Genomic DNA, 22,925 nt, shown 5'->3' with positions numbered 1-22,925 from the left:
GGCAGTTTTCCTTCCCCCCCCCCCCCCTCCCCCCCTTGCTACACGTTGGTTGGTACATGCCACCTCTGTTCAGTTGTGATTTGTTGCTGTTTTATGAAATGAAATTTCATCCAATCAAGTGTAAATGGACTCTACCCAACCTGTGTAAACTCTTCAGTTATCCCTGATCCCATTCCAAAAGTTCTTCAGAGTGACCGTCTAGCGTCCCGGCTACATTTCACACCCTGGACCAGTTACCTTCCTTGACCTGGGATTCTCTTGGACCCAGCAGCTCCAGTTTCTCACAATCTTAAGAGCATCTCTCTCTCTCCCTCTCTCTCTCTCTCTCTCTCTCTCTCACTCACTCACTCACTCACTCACTCACTCACTCAATGAATCTCTGTAACCCTCACTGATGTTCCTAGACAGATATTCATTTAATTTAAAGTCATCACCTCATTAATTCAGTCCTGGAGTTCCAACCAGAGCATTTCCTGGTGACCAGGAACCCCGGCTGAGTGTCCCCTTTTCCTTCCTCTGTAGTCCAGAGCCAACGGAGGCCGGGTGTAGGATTCCAACTGCTGGCCAGCAAAGCTGAGCCCGGTTGGCCTGTAAGGCCGTAGCGTATTTACGCTCTGAGTCATGAAGAGAACTACTTATCTAAACGGGTTCTGGGTAGGCCAAGTGAAAAGTAGAACTAAGTATGTGACTGATTTTTTAAAAGAAGTTGAATATCAACACTTGTTAAATACTCAGTTATAATAACAGCTACTTTTATTTCAATAGCACCTGTGCAGAGAGACCTCACCGAGCACTTCACTGGGCAGAGTAGACACTGAGCAGGAGGAGTAGACACTGAGCAGGAGGAAATGAGGAGAAAGAGGGGCTGGGGGTGACGGCACCTGTTGAAGAGAAGGTTTTTGAAGGGTGAGAGGAGGAAGGAGGTAGGGGGGGAGGTTTGTGGAGGGGCACCGTGAGAAACAAGAACCTCGGTCAGTGTTGGAATGGAGGGAATGGGCAGCTGGCCAGTGCGGAGGGTGCATGCAGGGACATACACCTGGAAGAGAATACTGACCTCAGTCGGGCAAGGCCATGGAGGGATTTGAAGGCAAAGATCAGGATTTGAAAGTAAATGTGCTGGGCTGCAGTGACCCAGTGGAGTCCAGTGAGAACAGGTGTGTGGGTAAAGACCTGGGGTGAAACATTTTGGACAAGTCATAGTTTAAGTGTTCAGATTAGGGGGTAGTAGTAAGGAAAGTGTTGGAGAAATCAATACTTGAGATAATAAAGGTGTGGATAAAGGATTTGGCAGGAGAGATAGGGGAGAGACTGGTGACGTTTCAGCAGTGAAAGGTAGCAGTTTTGGTAAAGGGTTGGACGGGATGGAAAGCTGCGCTTGGGGTCAAGCGATGCACCAAAGCTTCACATCGCGAGGAGGTCAGTCGAGGTGACGTGGAACGAGAATTGCTGTTTGTGGGGGCAGGACAAGAAAATGTGAAATCTTCCACTAGACCTTCTGAAAAATGTTCAATTTTCAATTCCCCTCTCTAAGAGTTTGATATTGAGTCACTGAGAAATCCCACTGCCATCCATGGGCTTCTAGCTAAACTCGGTGCACTCAGTACCAGAATCTATCAGACACTATTAGTCAGTGGGAAAAACCTAGACTTGAAATAAAATTCAAACCGAGCTCCGTCTGGTATGGCACCTGGTTAATGTGCCCATTGCTGGGTATCTGTTTGCGGTTGGTAAGCATAGGCCTCGTTGGATGACTAAGTTGGAACTGTAAAGACTGTTGGATTATAAATGTAGGTCCTTGTGTCACTGGGTTATAGGACCCTGAGTGTTTGATATGATGCACTTGATGTATTAGTGTTGGGCAAGAGCATCATTGTTACAAGTATAGTACTAACTGATTGTATTACTAAACATAGACTTGGTTGTTACTGTTGTACGTATAGACTGTAGGCTTAAAGCTGTTCTCTGCCAGGCTGAGTTGCGGCACTGGTCAGACTTTGAGTGGTGCTGCCTACTGCATTCCAGCAGAATAGTCTTTGCTTATGGGATGGAGCGAGCTGTGAATTGAATCCTGTAGAAGTTAGAGGAAGTGATTGCATAGAGATGGTCATTAGAACATGGAATGTTTTACCCAGCTCTACCTTGTTTGTCCGACATCCAGTCTTCAATAAGCCAGAACTTCCTCCAACTTCTCATTATTGCTCTGACTCTGGCCTGTCCATCTCCATCATCCCTCCCGCGCGCCCCCCCCCCCCCCACTCCCCACTGCCCCGCCCCTTTCACCCCACCATTGGCGGCCATGCCTTCAGCCACATGGGTCCCACTTTCTGCAATTCTCTCATTAAACAGTTTCACCTCCTCCATTTAAGACCCTTCTAATCTCTCCTTTAACTTGGTTCCTGTTTCTTCCCCACACCTCTGAGAAGCACTTTGGGATGTTTTTCTACGTTAAAGACACTATTTAAATGCAATTATCTTCTTATGTAAGTTGTTGCTTCATGTGGCTATTGAAGCCGAAACTATAACATCATTTCAAAGGGAGCTGGATACGTATTTGAAAAGGAGTCGGGAATGGGATTAAATGAGGCAGCTCTGTTGAACAGCTAACACCAACCGAGGCCGAGTGGCCACCTCCTGTGCTGTAATTTCCATCATGAATTGAAATGCACCATCTCCCTGGGATTGCTGTTACTAGAGCACTGGCTTGTGTTCTCAGAACCAGTCGCTGAGAGATTTGTTGCAGCCACTGATGCACAAGACTTGACTAAAGGGACTATAACAGACGTGTACCCTCTCTAATATACCAGGGCAAATCTTGGATTCAGCCCAAGATCCATGTAAGGGTGGATGAGATATTCAGTGAGCCAAAGAGGAGTGAGGCACGTTTGTCCACCATCACCAGCCAATTCAGTGTCTTTACCAATAGTGTGTAGGGTGGAGTCAGAATGCCTGTTGCAGAAATTTCTGACAGTTACAATTCCTTTTCACGGATAATATTGTGGGATTGGTAGAATCTCCTTGGGATCACTGTACCTACTATCTTGAAGAATGGGTTAACTGGGGGATATGGTAATGGGTGACCCCACGTGTGGTGTTCTGAACTAGCGTGTCTCAAGAGGGAATCTCAACAGCATTGGTTCAAGGATACAGGGGACATTGGTTTCAACTGTTGGTTCAGATCGGTACCTCGGCTCTGGTGGATTCAAGTTTCAGTCTGGACACGGCCCCCCAGGACTGTGCCGAGAAGGGGTGAAGGTTCATTTTGGTCTGTCTTCTCTTTTTCCAAAGTCACAGTGAGGTCAACCTTGTGGTGCATAAGGGGTCTGTCCAAACTGTTCTCCTTCATGGTACAGAACTCCTTGGCTTGGAAGGGCTTCCTCTGGCCCAGGTGTGAGATCAGGAACCAAGCTGTGGGGTGGATTTATTAGGGAAGTGTCTGCAGGGAGAGAGAGTTCCAACCTGCCATTGAGTATCCTAGAGGGGAGCTGGTCTCATGGGCACTTCTTTTTTGCCAAAGGACCCGGATCAGTCTGTGTAATCCTGGTACGTGGACCAGACTCCGATGTCTAGAACATGAAGATGGCCTGCACAAAGCAAGCTATTCTGTACAGGTCCTTCCTCCGTGCTCAAGGCAGATATCTGAAGGCTGCTGAGAAAACTCTGGCACTTGGGCAACAGCTGCTGAAGGATGTTACTTGGAGCCTGGAGAACAAACATTTGTTCATAAGGGCCCGTATTCACCATGACTGGTGGCCGACGTTCCCCATCTCCAGTTGGCGGAGAGGGTGTGGGGTGTGTTTGCTGTGCTCAGGAGGGTGGTGGCAATGCCCTCGCACATCTTGTGAGTCGTGCTACACATGAGGAGCTTCTCGTACCCCATGCTCAACGAGCAAAGGCTCAAACATACACTAGCCAGTGACCCAACAACTAGCTGGTGATTATCTGCATGGGAGGAGCCAGGTAAGTTGGGGCATCTTTAAGGTCAAAGTGACTTCAGGATGACATTCCTGTTGATGGAGGTTCAGAAACAAGACGATCCTGCCACAGACACATTGATCCTTGCCTTGTGCGCCTTGCCTTCTGCAACCTGCTTTGTGTGTTTGACTTCTGAGACTTTAGGGGGGAGAAATTCAGTAGGTTGCACCACCCATTAGCGCCTTAAGAGGGCGCTAAGTGGGTCGCAAGCCAACTGGCGCCCGGGCGCGGCACTGTCCACGCCTCCCGCTAAATTCCGTGGGACGCTAGTGGTGGCGCTAGCCGTTAGCGCTGCGCCACTACCGATGACGTCATCGGTGCGCATAGCGCCCCGCTGATGCCCCGGCCACGATATTTGGAAGTGACCCCTGATTTACCGCCGGACGCTATGTCCGACCGGTTCAGGGGGGGCCTACCTGCGGCCAGGGAGGCGCAAATTAAAGGAGGTGCGGGCGGCCATTTTTGTTGTTGGCCGCCTGCCAGCACCTGCCTGCGCTCCCATCTCCGGCCTCCTGAACACCGCCCCCCCGCGGAGTGCCGGCTGCGTTCCAAGAGCCTGCACTCGCGATCCTCGGGGGCCCAGCTGGGCCCCAGATCGCGCTGAACAAGGCCCCTCCCCTTTAAGAAGGGGAGGAAGGCCTGCAGTACTGCAGCGTGACGTGCCGCAGCGTGTGGCGCTGCGGCACGTTGCGCCGCGATATTCAGTCGCAGCGCCCCAAGAGGGATGCGGGGTGCCTCCAGTAGTGCCGCGCTTCCCTTTGGGGCGCTACCACTGAATTTCTGGCGGGCGGCCGCGAATGCTTCCGGGGCGCTACTTTTAGCGCCCTGGCGAGGCTGGCGCCCCAAATGGGGCTGTAGTCAATTTCTCCCCCTAGGTGTTTCCACTGACGAATAGAAGGGGATAGGATCCAATTTAAATTGATGAGAGGCACAGGTAGTGTAAATGGAAAGAAGGATCTGAGTAAATCATCTAATGGTGTGATTGAACTGCATGGAAAAAGCAGCTGAATAAATATGGGTTCAACATGGGGTTGATGGTGATGAGGATTGAGGCAAATTGTGAAATGGTATTTGGGGCACAATGGTTTATCTGGTGGGAGCCAGTGGATGAGGTGCTTTGGGAATGCGACTGGTTGGCGTTGTGAGGCTGAATTATCTCTGTGTTGCAGGTTGCCTTTGGAGTCTGCAGAAGGCTGAGGGGAGGCCCGTTGCCTTGCAGGTTGACTGGTAGTGAGCTCCTCCCTGGGGTGGAGTCCGTGACAGTGGAGGGTGATGGGCCATGACATGTCTGGACATTTCGTGACTAATAGCGAGTAGAGTAAGGGCAGGTTGTCCCAGTGGACTTTCCCTGGTGTTTCCTGCCCATTCAACTAAAAACAACAATGACCCTCGAATAGGAAATTCCCCCATGACGTTTCTACCCCATTTATTTTTGAATTTACACATAGTCCTAAAACACATTTTCAGCCTGCTATTCTCAGTCTGACAGATCTCACTGTCTGACAAACAGTAACCGACGGGCATTTCTAGGAAGGTAACCAGCGGAGGCCAGGGATCGAGCTGGGGTCTTCCTGCTCTGCATGGCTCAGTAACGAATTGGGGGTTTTCGGGTTGTTACGAATTGTTTAAATCAGTAGAACATTTTCCAGCTCGTTCTCAATTCTGATTTTTAATTTTAGGAATGCTGTTGATAATTTAATGTTTTCTGATCTTGGCAGAGGCTCCGAATGCTTCCAATCTGAAGATTGTCAGGATGGACAAAACATTTGGCTGTGTGCTGGGTGGAGATGAGATTTACCTCCTATGTGACAAGGTTCAGAAAGGTGAGTTGGTGCAGGTCAAAGGGCAAGGGACATGGGGCAGGTCGCATTTAGTATTTTGGACAAAGACGCTCCTGCAGCTGGAGGGAACCTTGTCTGATTTCCAAGTGATTGGTGTAGACAGAATTGTAAGATTCTGTCGTATTGTCCTGGGACAGTGTCGGGCTTTCCTAGACTGTGTGGCTGTCCCAAGCAGCATTGCCTCTGATGCTTCCCATGCATAACAATCTTGTAACAGGGCACTCGTGCAAGCTGCGACGTACAATGGAAACTCCTCTCAAAGGACCTTCAAACGGCAAACCCTTCTAACACAGTATAGCTGTACAAGGTGTGCCATTTACTCACACGCACACTAACTGCAGCATGGGGATTTATGTGCTCTGGAAACTTGCAACATTTCAAGGCGACCGTTCTGATGGGGGAGCGGAGGCCATGTGATTTCAAGCCCTGGACTCCATTTAAAGAGGCCACACGTCCCTGGTTGGTACTGAAGACAATGTGGGCTTCTGGGAGGGTTCAACAGGAGGCCTCCCCTACGCTCAGCGCTCGTACCATCCTTCTCTCATGTTTTCTCCCCGCACTCAATCACTTACTCCGTGTATCTCCACCGTTTGAGGGCTCCATTAGCAGCCTGTGCTGTAACATTGTTACTCTTCTGCTTTTAGTGAGGGGACGTAGATATGATTAAATTAAGAGATTTAGAACCGCGAGCAGAGGGCTGTGAGGCTGTGGCTTGCGTTGCCAGAATCAGTGATTGAACAGAGTGTGTGTCGGCATTTCAGAACATAAGACCATAAAAAATAGGAGCAGGAGTCGGCCATTCGGCCCCTCGAGCCTGCGCCGCCATTCAATGAGATCATGGCTGATCTTCTACCTCATCTCCACCTTCCCTTAATATTCAAAAATCTAGCGATCTGTCTTGAATATACTCAACGACTGAGCCTCCACAGCCCTCTGGGGCAGAGAATTCCAAAGATTCACCACCCTCTGAGTGAAGAAATTTCTCCTCATCTCAGTCCTAAATGGCCGACCCCTTATCCTGAGACTGTGACCCCGGTTCTAGACTCCCCAGCCAAGGGAAACATCCTCCCTGCATCTACCCTGTCAAGCCCTGTAAGAATTTTGTATGTTTCAATGAGATCACCTCTCATTCTTCTAAACTCCAGAGAATATAGGCCTAGTCTACTCAATCTCTCCTCATAGGACAATCCCCCCATCCCAGGAACCAGTCTGGTGAACCTTCGTTGCACTCCCTCTAAGGCAAGTGTATCCTTCCTTAGGTAAGGAGACCAGAAATAGATTAGATAGATGGGCGAAGGTGAAGGCGCTGAAGGGTTCTCTTTGCAGCCAGCAGCACAGTCGCCACCCCCTGCTGAGCCAAGCTGACAAAGGTGGCTTCTGACAGTCAGTGCCAGGGCACTGTGCCGAGTCGGTGGGTCAGTGCCAGGACACTGTGCTGGAGTCGGTGGGTCAGTGCCAGGACACTGTGCTGGAGTCGGTGGTTCCATGGGTCAGTGCCAGGGCACTGTGCCGGAGTCGGTGGGTCAGTGCCAGGACACTGTGCCGAGTCGGTGGTTCCGTGGGTCAGTGCCAGGACACTGTGCCGGAGTCGGTGGTTCCGTGGGTCAGTGCCAGGACACTGTGCCAGAGTCGGTGGTTCCATGGGTCAGTGCCAGGACACTGTGCCAGAGTCGGTGGTTCTGTGGGTCAGTGCCAGGACACTGTGCCAGAGTCGGTGGTTCTGTGGGTCAGTGCCAGGACACTGTGCCAGAGTCGGTGGTTCCGTGGGTCAGTGCCAGGACACTGTGCCGAGTTGGTGGTTCCGTGAGTCAGTGCCAGGACACTGTGCCGAGTTGGTGGTTCCGTGAGTCAGTGCCAGGACACTGTGCTGGAGTCGGTGGTTCCGTGGGTCAGTGCCAGGACACTGTGCCGGAGTCGGTGGTTCCGTGGGTCAGTGCCAGGACACTGTGCCGAGTCGGTGGTTCCGTGAGTCAGTGCCAGGACACTGTGCTGGAGTCGGTGGTTCCGTGGGTCAGTGCCAGGACACTGTGCCAGAGTCGGTGGTTCTGTGGGTCAGTGCCAGGACACTGTGCTGGAGTCGGTGGTTCCGTGAGTCAGTGCCAGGACACTGTGCCAGAGTCGGTGGTTCCGTGGGTCAGTGCCAGGACACTGTGCTGGAGTCGGTGGTTCCGTGGGTCAGTGCCAGGACACTGTGCCGGAGTCGGTGGTTCCGTGGGTCAGTGCCAGGACACTGTGCCAGAGTCGGTGGTTCCATGGGTCAGTGCCAGGACACTGTGCCGAGTCGGTGGTTCCGTGGGTCTGTGCCAGGACACTGTGCCAGAGTCGGTGGTTCCGTGGGTCAGTGCCAGGACACTGTGCCAGAGTCGGTGGTTCCATGGGTCAGTGCCAGGACACTGTGCCAGAGTCGGTGGTTCTGTGGGTCTGTGCCAGAGTCGGTGGTTCTGTGGGTCAGTGCCAGGACACTGTGCTGGAGTCGGTGGTTCCGTAGGTCAGTGCCAGGGCACTGTGCCGAGTCGGTGGTTCCGTGAGTCAGTGCCAGGACACTGTGCTGGAGTCGGTGGTTCCGTGGGTCAGTGCCAGGGCACTGTGCCGAGTCGGTGGTTCCGTGGGTCAGTGCCAGGACACTGTGCCGGAGTCGGTGGTTCCGTGAGTCAGTGCCAGGACACTGTGCCGGAGTCGGTGGTTCCGTGGGTCAGTGCCAGGACACTGTGCCGGAGTCGGTGGTTCCGTGGGTCAGTGCCAGGACACTGTGCCGGAGTCGGTGGTTCCGTGAGTCAGTGCCAGGACACTGTGCCGAGTCGGTGGTTCCGTGGGTCAGTGCCAGGACACTGTGCCGAGTCGGTGGTTCTGTGGGTCAGTGCCAGGACACTGTGCCGGAGTCGGTGGTTCCGTGAGTCAGTGCCAGGACACTGTGCTGGAGTCGGTGGTTCCGTGGGTCAGTGCCAGGACACTGTGCCGAGTCGGTGGTTCCGTGGGTCAGTGCCAGGACACTGTGCCGAGTCGGTGGTTCCGTGGGTCAGTGCCAGGACACTGTGCCGAGTCGGTGGTTCCGTGGGTCAGTGCCAGGGCACTGTGCCGAGTCGGTGGTTCCGTGGGTCAGTGCCAGGACACTGTGCTGGAGTCGGTGGTTCCATGGGTCAGTGCCAGGACACTGCCGAGTCGGTGGTTCTGTGGGTCAGTGCCAGGACACTGTGCTGGAGTCGGTAGGACTGTGCCAGAGTCGGTGGTTCCGTGGGTCAGTGCCAGGACACTGTGCCGGAGTCAGTGGTTCCATGGGTCAGTGCCTGGACATGGTGCCAGAGTTGGTGGTTCTGTGGGTCAGTGCCAGGACACGGTGCCAGAGTCGGTGGTTCTGTGGGTCAGTGCCAGGACACGGTGCCAGAGTCGGTGGGTCAGTGCCTGGACACTGTGCCGGAGTCGGTGGTTCCGTGGGTCAGTGCCAGGACACGGTGCCGGAGTCGGTGGGTCAGTGCCAGGACACGGTGCCGGAGTCGGTGGGTCAGTGCCAGGACACTGTGCCGAGTCGGTGGTTCCGTGGGTCAGTGCCAGGACACTGTGCCGGAGTCGGTGGTTCCGTGGGTCAGTGCCAGGACACTGTGCCGGAGTCGGTGGTTCCGTGGGTCAGTGCCAGGACACTGTGCCGGAGTCGGTGGTTCCGTGGGTCAGTGCCAGGACACTGTGCCGGAGTCGGTGGTTCCGTGGGTCAGTGCCAGGACACTGTGCCGGAGTCGGTGGTTCCGTGGGTCAGTGCCAGGACACTGTGCCGGAGTCGGTGGTTCCGTGGGTCAGTGCCAGGACACTGTGCCGGAGTCGGTGGTTCCGTGGGTCAGTGCCAGGACACTGTGCCGGAGTCGGTGGGTCAGTGCCAGGACACTGTGCCGGAGTCGGTGGGTCAGTGCCAGGACACTGTGCCGGAGTCGGTGGTTCCGTGGGTCAGTGCCAGGACACTGTGCCGGAGTCGGTGGTTCCGTGGGTCAGTGCCAGGACACTGTGCCGGAGTCGGTGGTTCCGTGGGTCAGTGCCAGGACACTGTGCCGGAGTCAGTGGGTACAGTTGCTCTGACTCGGCCATCTCGGCTCCGTGGCTTTGTTGTTCGTCTTCCTCTGATGATCGGTGAGCGCTGAAACCAATTCCACGTCGTCCATGGATTGGCAGGAAGAGGGAGTGGGATTCCTTCCCGACAGGCAATCCCCTCCCAGGAACTTTAGAGCCATTGGGCGGGCTTGGCACTGGCCGGGGACGGTTGGATCCTGGGGGCTGCTCGGTGTACCCTGATTCATGTAGATTGCGTGCAGAGTGAAGAACATTCTGTGAGAGAACATCACTGGTGGTAAAGCAAGTGATATGTTAATGATCTGCACTTGGGGATAATTTCAAAGTTTGCAGATTACATGAAACTCGGAAATGTAGTAAACAGTGAGGAGGATAGTAACAGACTTCAGGAGGACACATGGCAGATGAAATTTAATGCAGGGAAGTGTGAAGTGATTCACTTTGGAAGGAAGGATGAGCGGCAACATAACCAAGGGGGCACAATGTTAAAGGGGGTGCAAGAACAGGGAGAGCTGGGGGGGTCTGTACACAAACCTTTCAAGGTGGCAGGACAGGTTGAGAAAGCTGTTTTTAAAAAGAAAGCCGATGGGATTCTTGGCTTTGTAAACAGTGGCATAGAGTTCACAAGCAAGGAAGTTATGATGAACCTGTATAAAACATTCGTTCGGCCCCAGCTGGAGTATTGGGTCCAATTCTGGGCACCGCACTTTAGGAAGGATGTGACGGCCTTGGAGAGGGTGCAGAGGAGATTTACTGGAATCGCACCAGGGATGAGGGACTTCAGTTATGTTGGGAGACTGGAGAAGCTGGGATTGTTCCCCTTCGAGCAACAACAACAACTTACATTTACATAGCACCTTTAATGGATTAAAACATCCCAAGGCGCAACACAGGAGCATTATCAAACAACATGTGGCACCGAGCCACTTGGAGCAGAGACGGTTACGGGGCGATTTAATCGAGGTGTTCCAAATCATGAAGGGTTTAGACAGAGTAAATAAGGAGAAACTGTTTCCAGTGGCAGGAGGGTCGGTAACCAGAGGACACAGAGTGAAGGTGATTGGCCAAAGAACCAGAGGGGAGAGGAGGATAAATGTTTTAACGCAGCGAGTTGTTGTGATCGGGAACGCGCTGCCTGAAAGGGCGGTGGGAGCAGATTCAACAGTAACTTTCAAAAGGGAATTGGATAAATACTTGAAAAGGAGAAATTTGCGGGGCTGTGGGGAAAGAGCAGGGAGTGGGACTAATTGGAGAGCTCTTTCAAAGAGCCGGCACAGGCACGATGGGCCGAATGGCCTCCTCCTGTGCTGTGATTCTATGGTTCTAAGTCCAGAAACCTCAGTGTGTGAGGCAGGCAGCCGGCAGGAATAGCTACCTTCGAGGTCCATTTGCAATTGTTTGCCTGTTTCTTCATGGTTCACTCTCTACCGCCAGGCTTGTTATTATCTGTGAGCTTGGAGAAACTTCCCCTCAACTCCCATTTACCTCCAGAGTGGAAGGTTGAGGCTGTTTCTGGGAGGAGAATTCCTGGAACCAGTCATTGCTGCTGGCCAATCTGGAAGTGCCCCTCTTACCCCAGCTCGCTACCTCCTGCCCCTCGAGCAGTCTGTTTCCAGTTCCCTGTGCCTCAGTTTTAGCTGCAATCTCCTGTGTGGAACTCAATCAAAAGCCTTCTGAAAATCTACGTGTGTGCCATCCTTTCATCCTCCTCTATCCACCGTCTTAGTGATTCTATCAAAGAGCGCGACGAGGTTAGCCAGACATGGCCTGTCTTTTACAAATACTGACTCCCTAACCAGCTTATTTTTCCAAGTGCTCCCTTACTCTGCCCTGACGCACTGACACTCACCAGCCTATCGTTACTCCCCTGCTTTGAGAAAAGAGAAGTAAGTTGAACCAGGGCTGAGTATTGCACCATCTGGTCAGTTCCCCAGTGGGCAGCGCTGCTCCCCGTACCTCCCCGAGTCCCATCTGGTCAGTTCCCCAGTGGGCAGCGCTGCTCCCCCGTACCTCCCCGAGTCCCATCTGGTCAGTTCCCCAGTGAGCAGTGCTGCTCCCCGTACCTCCCCGAGTCCCATCTGGTCAGTTCCCCAGTGAGCAGCGCTGCTCCCCGTACCTCCCCGAGTCCATCTGGTCAGTTCCCCAGTGGGCAGCGCTGCTCCCCCGTACCTCCCAGAGTCCCATCTGGTCAGTTCCCCAGTGGGCAGCGCTGCTCCCCGTACCTCCCCGAGTCCCATCTGGTCAGTTCCCCAGTGGGCAGCGCTGCTCCCCGTACCTCCCCGAGTCCCATCTGGTCAGTTTCCCAGCGGGCAGTGCTGCTCCCTGTACCTCCCAGAGTCCCATCTGGTCCGTTCCCCAGTGGGCAGCGCTGCTCCCCGTACCTCCCCGAGTCCCATCTGGTCAGTTCCCCAGTGGGCAGTGCTGCTCCCCGTACCTCCCAGAGTCCCATCTGGTCAGTTCCCCAGCGGGCAGCGCTGCTCCCCGTACCTCCCCGAGTCCCATCTGGTCAGTTCCCCAGTGGGCAGTGCTGCTCCCCGTACCTCCCCGAGTCCCATCTGGTCAGTTCCCCAGCGGGCAGTGCTGCTCCCCGTACCTCCGAGTCCCATCTGGTCAGTTCCCCAGCGGGCAGTGCTGCTCCCTGTACCTCCCAGAGTCCCATCTGGTCAGTTCCCCAGTGGGCAGTGCTGCTCCCCGTACCTCCCCGAGTCCCATCTGGTCAGTTCCCCAGCGGGCAGTGCTGCTCCCCGTACCTCCCCGAGTCCCATCTGGTCAGTTCCCCAGCGGGCAGTGCTGCTCCCCGTACCTCCCCGAGTCCCATCTGGTCAGTTCCCCAGCGGGCAGTGCTGCTCCCCCGTACCTCCCCGAGTCCCACTGCCCCCTTGCTGATGTACATGAGTTGCCCATCAGAATCTCCGATAAAGGAATGGGCCTTCTCTTTGTTTTTCAGATGACATCCAAGTGCGTTTCTACGAGGACGATGACAATGGCTGGGAGGCATACGGAGACTTTGGACCCACAGATGTTCACAGACAGGTAAATACCTGCAGTTCATAAGAACATAAGAAATAGGAGCAGGACTCGGCCTCTCGAGCCTGCTCTGTCATTCAATAAGATCGCGGCTGATCTTCGACCTCAACTCCACTTTCCTGCACCATCCCCATATCCCTTTGTTACCTTAATATCCAAAAATCTGTCGATCTCCGTCTTGAATATACTCAACGACTGAGCATCCACAGCCCTCTGGGGTAGAGAATTCCAAAGATTCACAACCCTCTGAGCGAAGAAAGTTTGTTGAAACCCTCTCCAGGTGAGCCCTTTGGTAATACAATACCGTCATTCTATGTATGAGCTGTCCCTCTCTCTTGCACTCTCTCTTTCTGTCTGACTACCTACACCACTTCTCACTCTATCTCTTTCTCCTTCTCAACAGCAAAAATCATCGAATCATAGAATGATACAGCACAGAAAGAGGCCATTCGGCCCGTCATGCCTATGCTGGCTCTTAGAAAGAGCTCTCCAATTAGTCCCACTCCCTGCCCAGAGCCCTGCAAACTTCTCTCTCTCAGATTTATATCCAATTCCCTTTTGAAAGTTATTATTGAATCTGCTTCCACTGCCCTTTCAGGCAGCGCATTCCCGATCATCATAACTCGTTGTGTAAAAACATTCTCCTCATCTCGCCTCTGGTTCTTTTGCCAATCACCTTAAATCTGTGTCCTCTGGTTACCGACCCTCCTGCCAGTGGAAAGAGTTTCTCATTTACTCTACCAAACCCTCATATAATTTTGAACACCTCTATTAAATCTTCCCTTCACCTTCTCTGCTCTAAGGAGAACAATCCCAGTTTCTCCAGTCTCTCCACGTAACTGAAGTCCCTCATCCCTGGTACCATTCTAGTAAATCTCCTCTGCACCCTCTCCAAGGCCTTGACATCCTTCCTAAAGTGTGATGCCTAGAATTGGACACAATACTCCAGCTGGGGCCTAACCAATGATTTATAATGGTTTACTTCCTTTCCCATAACACCAGACAGTGTCTCTACCTATCAAAACAAGGGAAAAAAGAAAGAAGCGCATTTCTATAGCACCTTTCACGACCAACGGACGTCCCAAAGTGCTTCACAGCCAATGAAGTACTTTTAAAGTGTAGTCAGTGTTATAATGTAGAAATGCGGCAGCCAATCTGCGCACAGCAAGCTCCCACAAACAGCAATGTGATAATGACCAGATAATCCATTTTTAGTGATGTTGTTTAAGGGATAAATATTGGCCAGGACACCGGGGAGAACTCACCTGCTCTTCCAAATAGTGCCGTGGGATCTTTCTCAGTTTTGCCTTGGTTTAACATCTCATATCAAAGACGGCACCTCCGACCAGTGCAGCTCTCCCTCAGCACTGCACTGGTGTGTCAGCCTGGATTTTGTGCTCAAGTCCCTGGAGTGGGACTTGAACCCACAACCTTCTGACTCAAGAAGCGAGCGAGTGCTGCCCACTGAGCCACGGCAACTAAATCATCAGGACTGTGATCCTCCTACAGTGTCACCGTCACCAGATGTTGCCCATTGCAGTGATGTTGCTTGGCAGCTGTTCAAAACATCTGTAAATGCCATTTCTTTGTGGGTTTGTTTATTTCTCAGTTTGCGATTGTTTTCCGGACCCCTCAATACTGGAACATCGATATTGCCAAACCGATCACCGTCTTTGTCCAACTGAAGAGGAAGAAAGATGGGGAAACGAGTGAGGCCAAAGCATTCACGTATTGCCCCAGAGTGGAAGGTAAGGTTGCAGTCCTGGTGTGGAGCGGCAACTCCAGTTAGACGGTGACTGGGCGACTGAAGTCCCATTGCTGCTTTGAGAGCTCAGCAGATGAAACCTGAGCGACTGAAAGAAAAAGAGAGAAGTGGCATTTATAAAGCAGCTTATCATCACCTCAGGACGTCTCGGAACGCTTCACAGCCAATGAATTACTTTGTGAAGTGTTGCCAAACTCCCAGCCAGTTGCCGCACAGCAAGGTCCCACAAACAGGAAATGCAATCTGGTTTTTACCAGCTTTCATTTTGGTGAATTTGGCGGTGAATTTGTTGGTTGCGGCAAATTCTATGGCAGATGTGCTTCCGCCAGCGAGGGGGGGGGGAGGTGAGAATCCAGGTCCGTGCATCAATGTGCTGAGCTGACAGAGACCGCTCAATGTCAACCGGGATCACACTTGAGCCTTCGAGGCATTTACACACTAGGCCTTTAGTGGAGACCATAGTGGCCTCTCTGCCCAGTCCTGTAATGTCCTGCATTGACCCCTCTCTGGTGGCCAATCTGCCTGTTACTAATACCCAGCAGCACCTCCCACAGTGTCACAGACACTAAATCATGGATTAATAAAGGCAATCCCAAATTCCACATGGAATGTTACAGCACATAAACAGCCAATTTGATCGATGGTGTTTTTGTCCACTTGAGCCACCCAGTCTAATCCCACTCTCCTGCTCACTCCCCGTACCCTTTAATATCCCACCCAGTCTCCCCCCCCACTCTCCCTCTCACTCTCCGTACCCTTTAATATCCCACCCAGTCTAATCCCACTCTCCCCCTCACTCCCCACACCCTTTAATATCCCATCCAGTCTAACCCCTCACTCCCCACACCCTTTAATATCCCACCTAGTCTAATCCCACTCTGTGAAGGGCAGGAATCCCGGGGTGGCTGGGAGCGGGAAACCCGAGTGAGCATTAGCTCAGTATTGAAAAATTCAAGGTAACTGTGGCTAGAATGGACAAAAGAATGTGGATATTATCCCTCTGTCCTGTGCAGCCCCATCGCTCTGCCAGCACCAGATCCCCGCCGCCCCCACACGTGCAGTTCAGCGTCCCGTTAAAGCTCTGACGAGTAAGAGGAGCCACAGAAATGGAAGTTCTCCCGAGAGCTCGGATGTCAACACGTCACTTTACACAGTACAAACCGCAAGGCCCTAATCCCAATCCTCGATCGATGCTGGGTCCGCTCCTGACTACTCGGGAGGACCGGGATTAGCTCATTCCCCAGGCTGGAGGGGGTCCCGGGGGAGGGTCAGAGCGTCCTGGGGCTGCAGTACTGATGTAGTGATTTCCCTAAAATAGAATTTGCTTTTGTTTTGTGTCTTCTCACTCGTGTCTTTTCTGCCGGCACTGGTTAGCTGTTCAGCGGGGTTACTTTTTGCAAACACTGACTGGTTTCATGTACAGCCGTCCCAAGTCACTCTCTGCATTGCTCTCATTTTCCCTCCAACAGACAAGGAAGAAGTCCATCGGAAGAGGCTGAAGAAACTCCCTCACTTCTCCGATCATTTTGGGGGAGGGGGTCCATCAGGAGGGGCTGCAGGCTTCGGAGGAGGAAGAGGAGGAGGAGGTGAGGCCTGGGTTTTAGATTTTAGATGGAGTGGAGGAGGTGGGAGGGTGGTGGAGGGGGGCTGGGTGGGGTGGGGTGGGGTTGGAGGGGGGGCCGGGTGGGAGGGTTGTGGAGCAGAGGGGGTGGGGTAGGGTGGGAGGGTTGTGGAGGTGGGGTGGGGGTTGTGGTGGCGGGTGGGGTGGGAGGAGGTGGAGGGGTGGGCATGGGGTGGAGGGGGGCGGATGCGGGTGTGGTGGGTTGTGGAGGGGGGAGTGGGTGGGGGGATGTTGAGGAGAGGGGGTGGGGTGGAGGGTAGTGGGATGGAGGGGGGGCGGTGGATACTGTCCGGGGTGGGTGGGGGGGTAAGGCAGTGTCTGGGAGACTAATGCTGGACTCACAGGGTCTTTGTTGCTCTCTCCCCAGGCTATAACTTTAATTGTTTGGGCTATGTGAACAGTTTTGGAGGCACGCAATGTACGTATCAGCAGGGGATGCAACACACGGGGGGATCACAGGGGGGTATGGATCTAACCACCGAGCAGAGCCCCCAACAGAGCACGACATCCCAACCCAGAGCCCAGGACGCAGACAGCTCCTCCGGGGAGGCCCAACACACCACTGACCAGCACATCAACCTGTCACAGCCAGGTACGTGATACAGTATACGTTGAAATGCAGCGGATGTAGTATACATGGACTATCAGAAAGCCTTTGACAAAGTACCACATGGGAGACTGGAGAAGGGACATGGAATTAACAGGGAGGCATTGGATTCAAAACTGAGTAGGAGAGAGAGTCGGAGTTGAGGGGCTTTTCTCAGAGTGGTTGGAAGTGGGTAACAGACTCGCTGAGTTCTCTTCTGTTCACCGTTTACGTCGACAATTAGCAGGAGTGGTGACCAAATTTGCAAACAATACTAAAGTCCGAGGCATAGTAAACAATTCTGGGAACCAAAGGAAACTGCGAGGGGGATATTGTAAGATGATGGAATGGGCAAAATGCTCAATGTCAGTGAGTGTGAGGAGGTGCAGTGGGAAATAAAATTAATAATTCTACATTGAAGGGGGGGAGGCTGATTGATGTGGAAGAGCTGAGAGACTTGAGGGCTTCAGGTTCATATTAAAGCAGCACCTCTAGTGGATAAGGCTGTAAAAAAGGTCATGGAATCCTGGGTTTTATGGCAAGAGGTATAGAATACAAAAGTTGAGAAGTAATGGTGAATCTATATAGAACCTCGAGTGACTGCCCTTAACCAGGCAGCATTTGACCGGGTGTGGCATCAAGGAGCCCTAGTAAAACTGAAGTCAATGGGAATCGGGGGGAAACCTCCACTGGCTGGAGTCATACCTAGCACAAAGGAAGATGGTTGTGGTGATTGAAGGTCAATCAACAGCCCCAGGACATGGCTGCAGGAGTTCCTCAGGGCAGTGTCCTAGACCCAACCACCTTCAGCTGTTTCATCAATGACCTGCCCTCCAACATAAGGTCAGAAATGGGGATGTTCGCTGATGACTGCACAGTGTTCAGTGCCATTCACAACTCCTCAGATAATGAAGCAGTCCATGCCCGCATGCAACAAGACCTGGACGACATTGAGGCTTGGGCTGATTAGTGGCAGGTAACATTCGCACCACAAGTGCCAGGCAACGACTATCTCCAACAAGCGAGCAGCTAACCACCGCCCCTTGCCATTCAATGGCATTACCATCGCCGAATCCCCCACCATCAACATCCTGGGGGTCACCATTGACCAGAAACTGAACTGGGCTAGCCACATAAATACTGTGGTGACAAGAGCAGGTCAGAGGCTCCAAGTCACACACTACCTTGACTTGGAAGTATTTCGCCATTCCTTCATTGTCAGTGGGTCAAGTCCTGAAAGTCTCCCCCTAACCGCACTGAGAGCACCTTCACTCAGACTGCAGTGGTTCAAGGCAGCTCGCCACCTTCTGGCAGGCAACTAGGGAAGGGCAATAAATGCTGGCATTGCCAGCGACTCCCACATCCCGAAAATTGCACATATTCACCGACTGCACAGGCTCCCCACTGCGCACACTCCTTCTTACACACCTCCCTTTACACTCCTTCTTACACACCTCCCTTTACACTCCTTCTTACACACCTCCCTTTACACTCCTTCTTACACACCTCCCTTTACACTCCTTCTTACACACCTCCCTTTACACTCCTTCTTACACACCTCCCTTTACACTCCTTCTTACACACCTCCCTTTACACTCCTTCTTACACACCTCCCTTTACACTCCTTCTTACACACCTCCCTTTACACTCCTTCTTACACACCTCCCTTTACACTCCTTCTTACACACCTCCCTTTACACTCCTTCTTACACACCTCCCTTTACACTCCTTCTTACACACCTCCCTTTACACTCCTTCTTACACACCTCCCTTTACACTCCTTCTTACACACCTCCCTTTACACTCCTTCTTACACACCTCCCTTTACACTCCTTCTTACACACCTCCCTTTACACTCCTTCTTACACACCTCCCTTTACACTCCTTCTTACACACCTCCCTTTACACTCCTTCTTACACACCTCCCTTTACACTCCTTCTTACACACCTCCCTTTACACTCCTTCTTACACACCTCCCTTTACACTCCTTCTTACACACCTCCCTTTACACTCCTTCTTACACACCTCCCTTTACACTCATTACAACACATCCTTATTACAAGACATCTCTATTCACATTAGAATGTGCTCATCATCACGTCTCATTTTTATTTAGCCCCTAAGAGTCCCCATTAAACATGCTTATTCTATTGTCATTGCGACACCCCCATTGTAACATGCTGTTTACCAGTGTTCTATTTGAGTGACCTGTTAATTAATTTGGTGTCTGACTCTATACTGTGAGGTGTTAATCAATAGATCACTAGTCAAGCTTATTACTGTGAGGTGTTAATCTATGGATCACTAGTCAGACTCGATACTATGAGGTGTCAATCTGTATCTGGGACGGGGACTCACCAATATTAACGTAAGCAAAATAACAGTGATGAAGAAAATAATAGCACTGAAGAGTGACAAATCCCCAGGACCAGATGGTTTCCATCCCAGGGTTTTAAAGGAAGTGGGTGCCCTAACTATCATCTTCCAAAGTTCTCTTCATTCAGGAACCATTCCTTTAGATTGGAAAATGGCACATGTCACTCCACTATTTAAGAAAGGTGAGAGAGGGAAACCAGGGAATTATAAACCAGTTATCCTAACATCTATTCTGAGGAAATTACTAGAGTCTATAATGAAGGAACGAGTGACTGAACACCTGATCAGAGAGAGCCAGCATGGATTTGTAAAGGGCAAGTCATGCCTGATGAACCTGATTGCATTTTTTAAAGAGGTGACTAAACCAGTGGACAGGGGAATGTCCACATGTTTTTTTTAATTCGTTCCTGGGATGTGGGCGTCGCTGGCAAGGCCAGCATTTATTGCTCATCCCTAGTTGTCCTGGAGAAGGTGGTGGTGAGCCGCCGCCTTGAACCGCTGCAGTCCGTGTGGTGAAGGTGCTCCCACGGTGCTGTTAGGGAGGGAGTTCCAGGATTTTGACCCAGTGAGGTCATCCACTTTGGACCTAAATGGGCTAGAACAGGGAACTTTTTAAATGGTGAAAAGCTAGAAACTGGCGGTCCAAAGAGACTTAGGGGTCCATGTATATAGATTTTTTTAAATGTCATGAACAGGTACAGAAAATAATCAAAAAGGATAATGGAATGCTGGCCTTTATATCTAGAGAACTAGAATAGGGGGTAGATGTTAGGACTAGAATACAAGGGGGTAGAAGTTACGCTGCAGCTACACAAAGCCCTGGTTAGACCACACCTGGAGCACTGGGAGCAGTTCTGGGCCCCACACCTGAGGAAGGATATATTGGCCTTGGAGGGAGTGCAGCGCAGGTTTACCGGAATGATACCCGGACTCCAAGGGTTAAATTACGAGGAGAGATTACACAAACTAGGGTTGTATTCCTTAGAATTTAGAAGGTTAAGGGGTGATCTGAACAAAGTTTTCAAGATATTAAGGGGAACTGATGGGATAGATAGAGAGAAACTGTTTCCGCTGGTTGGGGATTCTAGGACTAGGGGGCATAGTCTAAAAATTAAAGCCAGACCTTTCAGGAGTGATGTTGGGAAATACTTCTACACAATTGTAAATTTTAAATGAGATTGATAGATTTTTGTTAACCAAAGGTATTTAGGGATATGGGGCAAAGGCGGGTATATGGAGTTAGGCCGCAGATCAGCCACGATCTCATTGAATGTTCTCGTCCTGTTTCTATGTAGATCACGAGTCAGACTCGATACTGTGAGGTGTTGATGTATAGATCACCAATTCTTTCCTCATTCTGCAGAGCAATTTCTTCGTCTGAGAGCTCTGCAGATCACTGAGCGCACAGCCCGGGCTTTACTGGACTATGCCATCACCGGGGACGTACGCATGCTATTGGCTGTCCAGAGACACCTGACGGCTATTCAGGATGAAAATGGAGACACGTAAGTATTGCTTCATGGAACAGCAGTAGTGTGTTTACAGTGATGTATCCATGGCAATGGGTTTGGTGACGGGTTTATATATAGTATATGTATTCCAATAAGTTGCATTAAAATAGTGCATTTAATGTAAAGAATCATCCAAAAGCACTTTGAAAATAAGGGGAAGAGAAACCGATGCCAGGCGGAGGAGGAAGAGCCTCGGAGAGGATTGGTTTTACTCGTGGCCTGGGTACCTGCCCCTACAGCAGCCCTAAATCTCACATAGCAGCAGGTACCGTCCCGGATCTGGGTTGAGTTTGCCGATGTCAGGCAGGGCAGTAATTGGGGCAGTCCAATTGGCTCCAGCGCCCAGCTTTGGGAGGGGAGATTGTCCACGATTCCCCCTCCCAACCGCTGGCCGCCAACTGCGGCTGAGAAGTGGATATCTGACGCCAATGTGTCCAGACTCAGCTTTGATGGTGGAATACTTGACCTCAAAGGCCAACACTCCCCATCCAGGCCCACACAGGACAGGTGGCCACAGAGGGAGGTACCCGTGGAACCTGTCCCCCAATTCAGGCAGGGAGGAATGTGGCATTGCCATCTCAAGCCGGCAGTGTGTTGCACAAAGTATCATCAAACACCCTGAGACAGTATTGGGCTGCTCTTCTAACGAGACCTCTTCCCTCCACAGATCATTGCATTTGGCCATCATCCACCAACAGCCCCTCGTGGCTCAGCAACTCCTGCAGGTTATCGTCAGTATCCCACGGCAGAACATCATCAACACCCCCAACGACCTACGCCAGGTCAGTCTCTGAACACCAGACTTCCAGTATCCTACTTTCAGCTCTTGCTGTTACATTACATCGAGTCGACAGCACAGAAACAGGCCATTCAGCCTAACTGGTCCATGCTGGTGTTTATCACAGAAACCCCACAGTGCAGATAGAGGCCATTTCGGCCCATCGAGCCTGCACCGCCACATATCCCACCCGATCCCCGTAACCCCTACACCAACACATATCCCACCCTATTCCCGTAACCCCACGTATTTAATCCCCCTACCACTAAGGGTCAATTTATCATAGCCAATCAACCTAACCCGCACATCTTTGGACTGTGGGAGGAAACCGGAGCACCCGGAGAAAACCCACGCAAACACGGGGAGAATGTGCAAACTCCACACAGACAGTCGCCCGAGGCCGGATTCGAACCCGGGTCCCTGGCGCTGTGAGGCAACAGTGCTAACCACTATGCCACACGAGCCTCCTCCCACCCCTCTTCATCCAACTCTATCACCATATCTTTCTATTCCCTTCCCCCTCGTGTACTTGTCTAGCTTCCCCTTAAATGCATCTATACTATTCACCTCAACCACTCCCTGTGGCAGCGAGTTCCACAATCTCACCACTCTCTGGGTAAAGAAATTTCTCCTGAATTCCCTATTGGATTTATTAGTGACTTGTATTGATGGCCCCTAGTTCTGGTCTCGCCCTCAAGTGGGAACATTTTCTCTACGTCTACACTATCAAAACCTTTCAGATTCTTAGAGACTTCTATCAAGTCACCCCTCAGCCCTATTTCTAGAGAAAAGAGCCCCAGCCTGTTCAATCTTTCCTAATACACTGTAGGTAGAACCTCGCAGTCCTGGTGTCTCTATGTCCTTTTTATAATAGGGAGACCAGAACTGTTCACAGAACTCCAAGTGTGGTCTAACCAAGGTTCTAGACAAGTTCAACTTGACTTCTCTGCTTTTCAATTCTATCCCTCTAGAAATGATCCCCAGTGCTTGGTTTGTTTTTTTAAATAGCCTTGTGAACTTGTGTCACTACTTTTAGTGATTTGTGTGTCTGTACCCCCAGATCCCTCTGCTCCTCCACCCCGTTTAGACTTATTATCCAGCATGTGACCTCCTCATTCTTCCAACCAAAATGTACCACCTCACACTTCATTATATTGAAGTTCATTTGTCAATTATGTGCCCATTCTACAAGTTTATTGATGTCTTATATTTTGTCACATTCTACCTCCGTATTGACTATACCCCCCAATTTGGTGTCGCCTGTAAATTTTGAAATTTTACTTCCGATTCCCGAGTTCAAGTCATTTGTTATACAGGAAACTTCCGTTTAAACGGAGGTTAAATCTCCGGAATGCTCTATCCACCGGCAAAATTCAGGAGTTGGTTCAGATAAC

General features: G+C 51.5%; 1 protein-coding gene across 2 annotated transcripts in view; it reads left to right on the top strand.

The window, feature by feature from the left end:
• The window catches only part of LOC147098455 (nuclear factor NF-kappa-B p100 subunit-like), a 76,533-nt gene that overhangs the window by 28,531 nt on the left and 25,077 nt on the right, over nt 1-22,925 (top strand). For both annotated transcript variants that reach the window (XM_085970138.1, XM_085970137.1), the window contains 7 exons: nt 5,691-5,795; nt 12,814-12,899; nt 14,503-14,641; nt 16,128-16,244; nt 16,647-16,871; nt 20,606-20,747; nt 21,421-21,535. In XM_085970138.1, coding sequence (XP_085826264.1) covers nt 5,691-5,795; nt 12,814-12,899; nt 14,503-14,641; nt 16,128-16,244; nt 16,647-16,871; nt 20,606-20,747; nt 21,421-21,535 — 929 coding nt within the window. The remainder of the gene's footprint in view (nt 1-5,690; nt 5,796-12,813; nt 12,900-14,502; nt 14,642-16,127; nt 16,245-16,646; nt 16,872-20,605; nt 20,748-21,420; nt 21,536-22,925) is intronic.

Source organism: Somniosus microcephalus, chromosome 29 (assembly GCF_052327205.1).
Source record: "Somniosus microcephalus isolate GS21.2 chromosome 29, FLI_Smic_1.0, whole genome shotgun sequence".
NCBI classification, from domain to species: Eukaryota; Metazoa; Chordata; class Chondrichthyes; order Squaliformes; family Somniosidae; genus Somniosus; species Somniosus microcephalus.
Note: the sequence above shows the minus strand (reverse complement) of the source record. Positions and strands in the feature narration are given on the sequence as shown.